We start from the raw sequence: 14,595 nt of genomic DNA on the forward strand, positions 1-14,595 counted from the left end.
CAAGGGAGGCAGTGCTCCGAGAACCTACTACAAAGCAGGGCAAAGTTCAAAGTGCCAACACTTCAACCCACTTGGACAATAAAAGAAGTTATTTTGCTGTAAAGATTCGAGACACTCACTGGAGTTTTAATTCCTCGCACTACATGTCCCAGAAGTCTGTTTGTGCCACACCCAACAGGGCGGGGCCGTTGAATATAAAAAGTGCGAGGCAGCATTTCGAACTTTGATGCAGCTTCACAGCCATTGAGGAAGGGAACTGGAGTTCCCGAAACGCGTTTGGCAAACTGAAAATTCTGAAGTAATGCTGTCACGATGTTCTTTGCTGGCAAGCAGATGCTCAATAAATGGAGATATTGAAACTGCCTGAGGTTTCCTTTCACCGGGGCTTACCTTTTGTGATGGAATATATATATATATATATATATATATATATATATATATATATATATATATATATATATATATATATATATATATCCAACAAATTGTTTTACAAATTCCAAGGAAAATAATGTCCAGGCCACTCTTTGCATATAAAGCGTGATTTATTCCAGATACGCTTCCACTCGATGCGTTTCGAAGGACTAGCCTTCTTGGTCCTATATATATATACACACTTTTTTTCTCGCCCCCGCTTGCTGAATCACCCCGAAACTTTCAAGATAGAAGCGGACCGGAGCGGGCCATAAGTTTTGAAAATTTCACGAAATCGTCAACCAGCGCCAAAGTTATTGGGAATAGAATGTCACAATTTTCCTATGAATAATAGGTCCTAACTATAACTACCTACTGGCCTATCCATAGATCCACTAATATATTTATCCAACAAATATCTAACAGGTATTGGATATGTTTAATTTTGAACTAGTTCTATTTTTATTATTCATGTTTGCGAACATGCTCTCTCTTTCATATGAAAGAGCTACTCACCAAGGTTTTAACAGGTTTGTGGGAAAGGTGATGGTGTGGCCATGTATTACATGGAATGAAGTACACTATAAGGATATTTCAAGTAACCTCAGAGTTCCATAACCCTGTAAAGGAACTCTGCCTTTGGCCTAGTTCCTCTATATGGTTATTCAGTGACTTGCAATAGCTTCATAATGTAAGGCATGGGGAACTTTATCCCTTATACACATACTATATATATATATATATATATATATATATATATATATATATATATATATATATATATATATATATATATATAGATAGATAGATAGATATATATATAGATATATATATATATATATATATAGCATGTGTATATTTAGTTTACAACCAAATTATGTTTATGAAAGGAATTATATTTTTAAGACACATTATAATGTCATGTGAATATATATATATATATATACATATATATATATATGAAGAAAAAACAGGTTGCCCAAGCGGAGTTGTCTCACGTGGAAGGGAAACAGCACACAGCCCCCAGCAGTATCACCACAGCGTTCCCAAATCCATTTCATCTGCAAACTGCCATACGCGTTTCGAGCCCAGTTGGCTCTTGATCACTGGCTTGCATAATGATAGACGAAGCAGCAGAGGTGCTATGTGGCCATTTTTATTTTGTCATTGTTACCGCCCATTTGGGCGTTACCCATAGCATGCTGGTTAATGTAGTCCTACTGATAACTGGACTGTAATACAAAACCTTGATTTAAGTGCTGCTGTCCTCGTTAAAATCAGCCCAAGTGGGAAAATGTTCAAAGATCAAAGTTCCTGGAAATAGCAAATGGTTTTGCCGTATTGACACCAATATCAATCCAGGGGTCAGGCCCCCTCCACTCCAGAAAGCGCCCGTAGTTACAAGCACTGGATCCGCATGATATGCGGCGGGACTCCTCCTGCGGCCGGACCAGCCGCTGTATATGAAGAAAAAACAGGTTGCCCAAGCGGAGTTGTCTCACGTGGAAGGGAAACAGCACACAGCCCCCAGCAGTATCACCACAGCGTTCCCAAATCCATTTCATCTGCAAACTGCCATACGCGTTTCGAGCCCAGTTGGCTCTTGATCACTGGCTTGCATAATGATAGACGAAGCAGCAGAGGTGCTATGTGGCCAGAGCACTCCTCTACACATAGGAACCAGGAGCCTGCATACAAAGTCACATGACCTTCCCTGGAATATGCCTGGCATAATTTCAAGGAGTAGACGATAGAATGCTTGTGAACAGAAAATAGAAGGAAACGTACGTTCAGGCGGAGGCGGAAATATTCACTTACACTTTTCTTACTATTATCAGTAATTGGGCATAATATTTTTGTCCGTAGATATTTTGTTGACAATATTGTGGAAACGTACCATAACAATAGAGGATGACCAATTCTCTGCGTAGTAATTGCAGATCATACAGTAGCCACACTCAAGAATCATGCATGGAGCTGAAACTAACCAGCTGCACATTCCTTCGTGTGGAAAACCAATACTGACTGTCGCTCTGAGTTTTTGTGTTGCATGTAAATACTATGATTGTTTGTAATATTTTGTCTTCTTGATGTAGTCATAGTAATTTATTGATGAGGGTTTGGCTTTCAGATATTGATGTCTCTCAATATCTGACAATTATGATCGTTTCATTAATGTTATATTTGGAGTTAAGAATTATTTTTATTATATTTGTTGCCAGACCCCAGATGCTTTCTATCATTTGGAATTACCAATAGTAGGCAAAGCCATCAGTTATGAGTCCTGATGAAGATGGATGAATAATTTGTTGCTACCCGCTAAAATGTGCGTCAACCTTTTTGTCCATAGGGGCTTGGCTTTAGGAGGAGCGAAGTCGTGATTGACTGTCTCCTGTCTTCATTCAAAGACCAAAATCCTGCAACTAAGACTCTTTGTTTAATTTTGGGACTAGTTCTTTGCCTTTCATATTTTCTCTCGAATGTTTTTTTTAATTCACTTTTTTGATGAATTTACTTAAATGACAAAATCAAAAGTAGTTTAAAACTGAAAAAAACAGTTTTTTTAGTCTTTGTATAGTAAATATATTATGTGTGGATTATTGAATTAAATATTATTTAGTCTACATATTTTGACTTGACTAGATTAAATTTATAGGTTAGGGATTTAGGATATTTGCTGTTTTGGTGCCTAAGGACCACCGAACCCATCACAAGTTTCGGTGGTCAAGGTTGATTCTTTTTAGGGTTAAAGTTTCTATGTTCTGATGTACGTTAGAAGAGTACTCTGCTGCCATATTAGCATGCTCCCTGCTCCTTTTTGTTTATTTGTGGCTGTCGCTGTGAGACCACAATATCCTAGTAATGTTGTACTGTAACAAACAGAAGCTACTGTACCAGTCTCAAAAGCTCAGAGGAAAACTACTCATGATATTTTCTCTACACAAATGAAGCGCTGTGAGTTGGTGTGCATATCACCAGGGATGTACACAAATAAAGAGAGAGAGCACAGCATATGAGGGACACATATGGAAATACTGAAAGCTAAGGTTGGAGACAAGAATACGCTCAAACAATTTATTGGAAATAAGGTACAACACCCCAACAAAGAGTGACGGAAGCGCCTCCTGCTCTAACCTAGGCTATAATCACTTTTCAGCCTACTCCGTACCAACCCCACATCTGTCTCCACCAGTCAACGCCATGGCTAGTAAGTTGCAGTATTCAACACAGCTCACATCAATGTCACACTCACCTGAGAATCAACTAATAACACATTGTGAACACTCTCCCTTCTCAGGAGATTCACCCCTTAAAGTTCAGCCCAGTTTATAGGTCTTGGTTATCACTCTAATTGATACAGCTACCTCTGCCCTTATGGGTCGTTTGGCCTTTTCCTCTTACCCAAGTAAGTGATAGATTTTAAATAATGGGACTTCAGCATATTGTGTTACGAAAAGAGCTCTCACAATGGGAGAAGATAGGACATTTGGTTGCAGAGCCCAGTGCTTTCCAGGGTCCGCTCTCCTTCAACAAGATTTGTTTTATAGATTTTCGATTGCAAGCACACCTGCCATCTTCATTAATAATGAGTCAGCTTGCATGGTCTCATGTAGATAGTATCAGATGTCATGCTTTCTCTTTCCATTTCCTGAAGTACATTATTTTAATATTTAGGAACAGGTGCTGCTTATTGCACCTGCCCACACTGGAAGAAGCTTCCATAGAGCTCTGCAATTATTTTTGGCCCTTGACATTGCACCAACTTCTGACAAGCCTGGTTAAGAGCCATTCATCGGCTACAGCCAGCATCCAATCTGACCTATAAATGATCCACCTACTCATGAATGTACCTGTGGCCTTGTGTACATAGTACTTGAAACGTTTACATATAATACAATTGTTTCTTCCAGAATCTCCTTGGGTTACCATTGCCAGCACCATCATCTGCTCTTTGAGTATTGGAATGCTCTTTTCATTGATAAACAAAAGAAGTATTTACAACTTGTGCGTAGTACAGAACTTAGAAACAAGGGCTTTCACTCTTGTATTTAGACAAAGCTTATCACAATGCCAATTTGGGGGCATCCGTCATAAAAAAAGACTATTTAGAATGGTGAAATGTTCATCACCCAATGTGGATATTGGAGATGCTCTCCAAAAGTGTTTATATAATGCAGAGGCCAAATACCTTGTGCTAGGGGCGTTTCTCAGCATTTTAGGGACACTCACCCTCACCTTGGCAATCTCATAATGTGAATACCTTTTACCACTTCTCCTTCTACCCATTTGCTTTTCATCTTCACTCCCTTGCTCTTCAGATGATGCCCATCTGTGATCCCGAACAACACAGATCACATTCAACACAAATAAAACTATGTTTTGATCAGAAAGCAAGCAGTTGCCAGTAGGTAGTTCTAGTTAAAACCTAGTTTCAATAGACAAAGCATTTTTTGTTCTGCTAATAACTTTGGTGTCGTTTGACATATCTTCACAAGTTTCAGAGTGATCTGTTAAGCAGGGGCAGAGAAAAAGGGGATTCCAAAACACATTTTTACCATGCAATTTCCCATTGGGGTTTTAGACTTGACTACAGCCTGAATTGCTGTACGAAATTACACCACATGTGACTGAAAGCTACATCTTGGTCCACAGATTGTGCTTTTTGCGATTTGATGTAAATATGTTCAGTAGTTTTGTAGTTATTAAAAGAATAAGATTCATAAATATCTCGGGACATGGATCCACCGTGATTCAAGCGGCAACAGCAATGCCTTAGGCTTTGGCTGGCCGCAACCTGATAGAAAAGTTGTGGCTGCCATTTTATCAATTGGGGCACGGTCCCAGGGCCTAAAAATTAGAGTGAAACTGATTGATGAGTTCAGGTTAGAGGTATCCTGACCTCATTGGTGTGTTAGAGGGGTCCCTGAGGGATCTCTGATGGGGAAGAAATTGCCTAAAAATGTTTTTTTTTACTTGTGAGGATCTGCAGTTTCAGAGCCCTATGTGAATTCGCAGCATATCAGCATACCAGTGTGCAAATAAGAAAAATAAGGCTTAATGTCGTGCTAGGTTGAATTAGAACTAGGATCTCCTTGGCGCTCATGAATTTACGTCTTGCTATTAAGCATCCCACTCTGGTCACTCACGGTGCTTTAGGGGAGGGGAATCACCATGAATCCTCCTAAACTCGACCCTGGTGATTGTTACCCAAACTAACTCACAATCCTATGCACACCCACAAAATTACATTACATTCATATTTCAGTAATTGCACAAACAAAATGAAGAGTAGATTGCGATATTCCATTCTTTGTAAGGAGGTTACCCTGCAACTTCTTCAGGGCTGTGGTGATCTATAAGAACGGTCGTGGGAGAAACTGAAAGAGGAAGCGTACACGCTTGGAAGAAATAGTCACATTGGAAGCGACAGGCCGACATAAAGGCGGATAGACTAACACTTGATAGGCCGGGTCGGAAGTAGAACCGGCAGAGAGGTGATAAGAACCAAGACACTCAACAAGCTAGACAGCCCTGAAGAAGTCACGTGGTAACCCCCTTACGACGAAACACGTGTTGGCTGGGCGTAAAGAATTAAAAGACAAAGAACGTAATATCGCAATCTACCCTTCTTTTTGTTTGTGCAATTACTGAAATATGCATGTAATGTAATTTTATGTGAGTAAGAAAAATAAGGCAGCCACTCACATACCAACACAACCACTCACACCCCATACAACCCATTTACATACTCATACAACCACTCACACACTCATACAACCACTCACACACCCATACAACCACTCACACACCCACTCGCACACCCATACCCCCCCTCGGTTGCCTGAATGTGGGGGGTTGGCCGCAAGCCAGGTCTTGCAGCCAACCCCCCGCCATGCACAGTCTAAGGCTGTGCACGATGGGGTTGGATTAACATGAGGTAATTAAATATTACTTAACTTTACAAAAACCTAGAAATTCACTGACAAAAAGGCAAAGGTTACAATGACATTATAGTTAGGAAATACAATTTTTTAATTTATAGAAATTCACTAAAAAACCAAAGGTTACAAGGACATTATAGGTAGGTTTAGATTTTAAACGCATAAAACCATAGAAATTCAGCAGTTATAGTTAACTATAAATCACGCCCTAGCCAGGCACTGCTAATTTCCCCACATATTACATCAGTCCTGACATCTTCTATGACATCATTGATAATATCAGTGCAACATTTTCTGTAAAATTATTAATGAGAATACTATGCATGGCTGGGCACGAGTTATAGTTACCTTAGGGTACGAGTTATAGTATAGTCATATAAGTATAGCTATAACTGCTGAATTTCTATGGAATTGTGCGTGTAAAATCTGAACCTAACTATAATGTCCCTGTAACCTTGGTTTATTTAGTAAATATATAAATATGTGAATATTCTGGGTTCTGGTAACATCATAAACCATGAGCCAAAGGCAGAATGGTTTGTAAATGTCCCAGTGACAATGTAGAACCATACAGCACGTTATCACTCCATTTTGTGCAATAATAGCCCCATAACAAGTAAGAAATATATTGGATGGATGGATAGCTAGATCTACAGAGACCAACTGTCTTTGTAGAACTCCAGCAACTACCTACTGGCAGTATAAAGATAAATAGCTGAGAGCTAGCTACATTATAAAGAAAAGAACAAGAACTGATCTTTCGAGCCTTAGTGTCAGTCCCCTTTCTACAGAATTCATTTTGAACGTTATTATGTGACATAAAAATGACTTCACAAACAAGTCCTCATCCATCTTTCCAATACACTTTGTTAGATATAATTCTAGAGGCATTTTTTGTTGTTTCAATCAGCTAAACCTGGAATAGGTTGCCATTCAATCTTAAAAACGTAGTCTTTGACCATTATTAAATGCTGCATTAAAGCTCTACTTTTTAGGTCAAATCCTGCTATATAGTGCAACTATCTGATTGCCAAAGATGTATTGGGGACATATCTTTAGCTGACACTCCATCCATTGCATTCAATAGCTTTTTGTTTTGCCACTCCTATTTTCTTGAATCTACTTAATGGTTTTATTTGTTTTACCTCGTCCATCTAATCTTTGTTCCTTCCCGTGGAGCGTTGCCTGTTTACGATCAGCCTGATCGGCTCCATTTATCATTTCACAAGTGTCTGCTTTTCAGGAACTTATTTTTTTCATTTTCTAAAAGCACTCCATGAGAGTACATGGATTACCCCCATTTTCTGTTTCCCCAATCCTCCAAGTCCATTTCTTTTCATAACATTATAAAAAATGTAGTTGTCCACAACTTTGCCCTTCAAGCCACTATAACATACACTTTCACTTTTATTTAGCTTTTCCCTTTGAACCACTCTCCCATGTTGCACTCTCTTGTTCATTTCCTTCCACCAATCTCCACAACACTTGATTTGCTTACTTACTTACTTGCGCCCTTTGTGCAGCTTCCTCCCACGTGCGCCCTCCTTGTTGCTTCCTACTGCACACCCGTTGATCCTTGTGCCACCTTTTGTGTTGCATACCTGCTCTCTGTAAATCCGCCCTGCATGTTGTTTTCTCACCTGCATTCTACCCTTCCACCTATGTTCTTCCGCCCCCCACATGCTTGTTTGCGTTACTCTTTATTTTTCTTTACCGCTCTGACTTGAATCAGTAAACAAAAAGAAAATAAATGCTTGTGTAATTTTGGAGGAGCATGCGTGCTTTGTGCGTACCCCTACAAAATAGGATGGGCCGGCCACAGAGGGTTTCTTATGCCTGTTTAAAAGCAATGTTTCACAGCATCAATAATGCCGGGCTAAAACAACTGGCAAAGCCAACAGGTCTCAAATGTGAAACCTCTTGGCTCTGCCAATGTTTGTTTAACTTGTGCTACATTCTTCTGGTTAACAAAGCAAACACATAGAGATGATGGACGGAGTGCTGAAACTTTTCAGACACTCACCTCCAGTCACAGATCTGGGTTAAATCCATCATCATTATTTAGCTCACTTGCCACCTCAGTTCAGCCCCCCAGCTATATGCAAATCAGTCCTCACCCTGTGCCTCATCTTGACCCTGTGCCTCATGGGAACAGTCAAGCCCAACCGAACTGCCAAGCCAAGCCAGGCCTTCCCTGAACCAGAAACAAGCATCCTGGGACCGGTTTCGGGGTAACACCCCTCATCAGCCAGGCTAGCTTGAATCCAGTGGCAAAGTGAGCAAGGGATCCATGCCTGGGCATACCCTGCCAACTTAGGGCAAAAAAAGAGATGATGGACGGAGCGCTAAAACTGTTCATACACTCACCAGCAGTCACCAATCTGGGTTGAATCCATCATTATTCTTTAGCTCACTTCGCCACCTCTGTTCAGACCCAGCTATATGCAAATCAGTCTTGACCCTGTGCCTCAAGGGAACAGTCCAGCCCGAACTGCCAAGCCAGGTTTTCCCTGAACCGGAAACAAGCATCCTGGGATTGGTTTCAGGGTAAGAGTAGACCCCTCATCAGCCAGGCTAGCTTGTATCCAGTGGCAAAGTGAGCAAGGGACCCACGTCTGGTAATACCCACCCCAACTTATGGCAAACAAAACAAACACAAAGAGATGATGGACGGAGCGCTAAAACTGTTCATACACTCACCACCAGTCACCAATCTGGGTTGAATCCATCATTATTCTTAAGCTCACTTCGCCACCTCTGTTCAGACACAGCTATATGCAAATCAGTCTTGACCCCGTACTTCATGGGAACAGTCCAGCCCGTACTGCCAAGCCAGGTCTTCCCTGAACCAGAAACAAGCATCCTGGGACCGATTTTGGGATAACACTCCTCATCAGCCAGGCTAGCTTGAATCCAGTGGCAAAGTAAGCAAGGGACCCACGTCTGGGCATACCCTGCACAAAGGCATACCCTGCCAACTTAGGGCGATCAAAGCAAACACAAAAGAGATGATGGATGGAGAGCTAAAACTTTTCAGACACTCGCCCCAAATCACAGATCTGGGTTGAATCCATCATCTTTCTTTAGCTCACGATGTCACCTCAGGTCAGACCCAGCTATATGCAAATGAGTCTTGAACCTGTGCCTCATGGGAACAGTGTAGCCCGAACTACCAAGCCAGGTCTTCCCTGACCCGGAAACAAGCATCCTTGGACCGGTTTCGAAGTAACACCCCTCAACAATGTATGACATCAATTGTTCTTTTTGCATTTGTCACCCCGAGTGAGACGGGTATGCCCCGACGTGGGTCCCGTGCTCTCCATGCCACTGGAGTGAAGCTAACCTGGCTGATGAGAGGTGAAACCCAAAAGTGTTCCAAGGATGCTTGTTTCCAGTCCAGGGAGGGTCTAGCAGTTCAGGCTGGACTGTTCCCATTGGGTGCAGGGTCAAGACTGATTTGCATATGGCTGGGTTCAAACTGGAACGGCATGGGGAGCCAAAAATTGATGAATTTAAGCCCAGATCTCTGTGCTAGGGTGAATGTATGACATTCTTCTGCATTCTGTACATCAATTGTTCTTTTTGCACGTTCTTCTGGCTAGGCATGTTGCTCTCATTCGTGTAAGCTTCTTTAATGACCAGAGCCTTGAGAAACCCTAGCATAGTAAGTGCTATATAAATATTAATAATTCTAAAATTAAAAAATTAGGAGTAGTACCACAATTTCACAGATGTGAACCAATGCAGGGTAGATTGCTCTACCAAGTCCTCAATTAAATGAATTTTCAAGAATGAATGACATAAGTTAATTTATTTTTTTCTGTAATCATATAAAACCAACAACGATTTTAAAGCTATCAAAATCAATATTATTAGCCCTAAAAATGACCAATGCTGACAGAAGAAAATAAATCACCTGATATGCTGATCATGAGCTTCTATTGTGATCAGGTACCAATCAGGAAAGGGTATGAACTCAACTCAGTTGCATTTTCCCCACTGCACTGAAACAAACAAGCACACTCACACATGCTTTCCTCTTCTCCTTCACTTCCTCTCAAAGAAGATCTAGTGATTTTTGTGGACTGAGCGAAATGGCCTTCTGGTGACGAGACCATCATCAAGCTGCCTTAAAAATGTCACTGCTGTGAAACAGTCAAAGTGCGAGGCTCCAGGTGTGGATGAAAGAAATATGGTTGTTCCATCAGTACAAAGTTTGTGATATTCTATGTTGTGTCTTAGTTGCACTCTAAACACAGTCTTAAACCAGATGAAGATGCTGAAATACTGGTGATTCTGCCATGTTTCAAGGACACTCCAGTGACACCCCAAGTTTACAATGGCACTTCTGTAAAGACATCTTTTTCTTTGAGTGTGTTTTTTGAGATAAGAACGTTGAAGAGCTGTGGTATTCCTTCAATGAGAAGATGAACCCAAACGTCAAATGATTGGAAACACAACATGTCAAAAACAACACATAGCACATTTCTGCCATGTAATTGTGATCAGCGATGAGTGGTCCTGCAGAGTATCTGAACCTCATGCTAACTAGAGGACGAAGCCTCTGTGATGCTTGTTATGTGAGGATCTGTCTCTAGTTGCTATATCATCACGTTCCACTCTGTGGTCATTCTGCTGTTGCAGTGTGCTACTTCACTTCGCGGTGTGACTATTTCATGGTATCTTGTCATGAGTTGCTGGTACATGAGGCTTTTCTCTTCCAGGGTGAGCCTCGATGGCTTCCATTGCTGATGAGAGGCCGTGTTCAAGCTGTCATCACCGGCCCCCCAGGAAGAAGCCATGGGCTGCTTGTTAGGAGATCCTCTTATGGGGTATCTGGACAAGAGGAAACAGAACTCAGAGTTAGTGTCTGTGACATAGGTCAGTAGGTTAATGTGGCTGATACTTAGATCTCTATGTAAAGCCACAAATCAGAACAGGGCAGGCTCAGTGAAAAACAAGCATTTACAATGCAATGGTTTTGCCTTTGTTAAAGTTAGAGCTATTGGCATTGCTCTTGACATTATTTTTATTTATGTTTTTTTAACATAAATAAATGGCATTGTCATTTACAATGCCACTAGCGTTATCTCTCGCAAATGACACACACAAACACACAGAGCCCCCCCCACACACACACAGAGCCCCCCACACACACAGCCACACAGAGCCCCCCACACACACAGCCACACAAAGCCCCCCCCACACACAGCCACACAAAGCTTCCTACACACACAGCCACACAAAGCTTCCCTATGAGCCTGATTTAGATCTTGACGGTGGCGAATACTCGGTCACAAGCGGGATGGATATCCCTTCTCATTATATCCTATGGAGATCATAATACGGCAGAGGGGATATCCGTCACGTTTGTGATGGATTATTCCATCAGCCAAGATCTAAATAAGGCTCTATGTCTTTATCAGCGAGGTTGTATAGATGGTGGAAGGGAAGGTGCTCTGTTTCGCAGAGGTCAAACTTCAGAAGGAGTGTAACAATTTAGAGGAGATTTTAGATAACTCAAAGAAGATCAAATAGGCCCAAGCTAATAAACTAAAATCCTTTTAAGTAAACCAAAAAAAAGATTACTTTGTTTGCCCTGTTATTGTTATTGTTTTATTGACATTCCTGGTTTCGTTAATCCACTAAAATGATTAAACAAAACAAATCACATGAAGCTACATGACCTTCATATGAGGAGGGATTTGGAGGGCAAGAGGTGATGCAAGTTAAGGGAAGAGGGCCGTCAAAACACCCCTCACACACAAACAGGGGAGGAATCTTAGCGCTTTGTAAAACTCATCTCCCGCCACCAAGCAGATCTGTGACAAGGCAAAGAATACGAGCATTTACTTAAATATCAAAGTTCATCTGCCCACACAAGGTAGTGAATTAAACTAAAGATTTCCACTGAAGGAGGCAGGAAAGGTTAGAGACCTACTGCTGAATACAAGGCAATGTAAGAGGGTGAAAGTGGGTGTGGTAGAGCATTAGGAGGAGAGAAGCAAAGAGCACAAATTACTGAACAGTCTAGGTACTGAATTGTTCACTGGTCAGATAGAAAGATCACTGGAGGCGCAGTGTGGAGGTGTTCTTAGGTGAGAGCCCATTGCAAGGGTCGGTCTCCAAAAAGCGAGGAGACCCCACCATGTGCTTCTCGCCCCAATGGGGGCAAGGGCCTCTTACAAAATGCTTCAAGTGCCAAAACTAAGATTATTAAGTCAGAAATTAAAGCCTCAGTAGTAAAGTCTACGGAAACCACGCCAAATTGTTAAAGCTGCAGCTGCGAGTCCGGGAGTGCACCCCAAGGAACCAACCCAACATGCACCGCAGTGCTCTCCATTGCGCTCTCTGAAAATGGACAGGACTGTGGTTTCCAGGGCAGTTATCTGTATTCCGGGTCTACCGGATTTTTTACATTCTGCACATATCAGCTGGAAACAAACATGCAGACACTCGGATAAGAATATTAGATTGCAGGCCTTGTGGTAACCACAACAATAAGCACGGAGCTCTGTCCTGCTGACGTCGACACATTCGCCACACACTAATGCAGGATGAAGCAGCGTTTCAGGGAGGGCACTGCCCTGCTAGTGTCTTGACAAATCTCGACACAATTTTTGCAGGATAAAGGCACGTTACATCTAGAGCAGTGTCCTGCTGACGCCTACATTAGTCTCTACACACCTATGAAGGATAAAGGAATGTTACATGGAGGGTAGTGCACAACCTTCCATGCATTCAAAGGCACTTCAAAAATGTGTAAAAAATATGCTACAATAACAGTGCCCAGATCAGTCAACCGAGGCAAGAGTTACCTGACAAATAACAAGGAAGATGCCACAGGTCTAAAATACATCAAACAGTAAAGAAAACCCTTGTTAAAAAAACCACAATTTAAAAAGAAAGAGTAAGAACTTCAAAACAGGGTATCCCTTGAAAATATGCGTGAACTCCTCTAGGAAGGGTAAGGGTCAGGTAAACCAATTTGACCACTCGTGTTTTCATTAATGTTCGAAGGAAATAATGGCAAAAATAATCATTCCGGACTTACATCACCTGAGTGAAGCTATGTTACCCAGAGTACTGCCCCTGGTGTTGTCCCTACCAGTGCAAGGTAGTGCTGCTGCCTTATACCGAGAGCCCTCCTTCAACTCATCACTATTCTAAGTGATAGTAATGAGTTGGGGCACGCTGGATAACTCTATACTAAGAAACCTTTCCAGTGTCATAAAAAAACCTCGGTCTACACCACCCCACAAATTATAGTGTAGGTATGTCGCCATTCTATACAAAAGTGAGTCTATTCTCTCGAAAACTGCATACCAATTGTCAACATATTTCACTATTATACAATTTTACAGCTTCATCCGAGCAAGTATTTACTGGCGACCTTCGAAAATGTTAGAGTATCATACTCGCACTATGGCGACCAAAATTTAAAAGGGTCCTTGGTGCTGCATTGATAAAGGTGTAGGTAAACAGATTCACACACTAGTCAACCCTACAGTGTTTTCAAAGGGTACATCTAAAATTCATGCAGCGAACCCTAAAAGAAATTGACGCGCTCTACAAATCAACATAACATAACTAGAAACCGACAGAAATCAGTCCCAGGACGCCATCTCGAACCATAGAGTGAGTAAAACGTCACACACTCGGATTGCAGGCTTGACTATGTGCCTCCGTTTGCTTTTGGGCTTCACAAATCCAGCTGTAAGGGCTCCTTTACTGGCTGTGCCCTGCATGTGCACTGCTTGGTGACAGTGGTTTAAGGGTGGAGCTAGATCTGAAGTCACGCATGCGCACTGAGTCGGCTGCGGCCCGCACAGATTTCCACGCGCGCACACAGGCACGGGTGGAGACATTACTGCGGGAGGAGCAGTGACCCAGTGACCCAGATAGGAGCGGGGCTGGGATCTGGAGCCGTGGAGTTATATAAGGAATTAGAGAGATACTGTACACCAACCCCCGGGAATTAACATCCAACAAAACAACTGTTTGGATGACAAACGGCTCCCCCGAGTCCCATCAGCGCACAACAGTGGGAAGAACATAAAGTGTATGGTGACAAGCATAACAGAGGCCCATGCGAGGCCATTAATGGGATGGGGCAGGGCGCGTGAGTGGCAGGTTTAAGAGGAGCAAAGGGATACGAGGTGGCGGGGAAACGATTGAGTCAATTAGCGCTGGCAAACAGTAACACGAGGGGGGATGGAGGGGGGGGAGGAGAGGGAGA

General features: G+C 42.0%; 1 protein-coding gene across 1 annotated transcript in view; it reads right to left on the minus strand.

Annotated features, from left to right (window-relative positions):
* Positions 1-10,161: 10,161 nt before the first annotated feature.
* Positions 10,162-14,595, minus strand: part of TEX52 (testis expressed 52) — a 63,852-nt gene continuing 59,418 nt past the window's right edge. Inside the window, exon 3 of the mRNA XM_078653820.1 lies at positions 10,162-11,192. Within this exon, the coding sequence (XP_078509946.1) occupies positions 10,958-11,192 (235 nt within the window). The 3' untranslated portion in view covers positions 10,162-10,957. The remainder of the gene's footprint in view (positions 11,193-14,595) is intronic.

The sequence above is a fragment of the Lissotriton helveticus genome, chromosome 1_1, assembly GCF_964261635.1.
Source record: "Lissotriton helveticus chromosome 1_1, aLisHel1.1, whole genome shotgun sequence".
In the NCBI taxonomy this organism is placed as follows: Eukaryota; Metazoa; Chordata; class Amphibia; order Caudata; family Salamandridae; genus Lissotriton; species Lissotriton helveticus.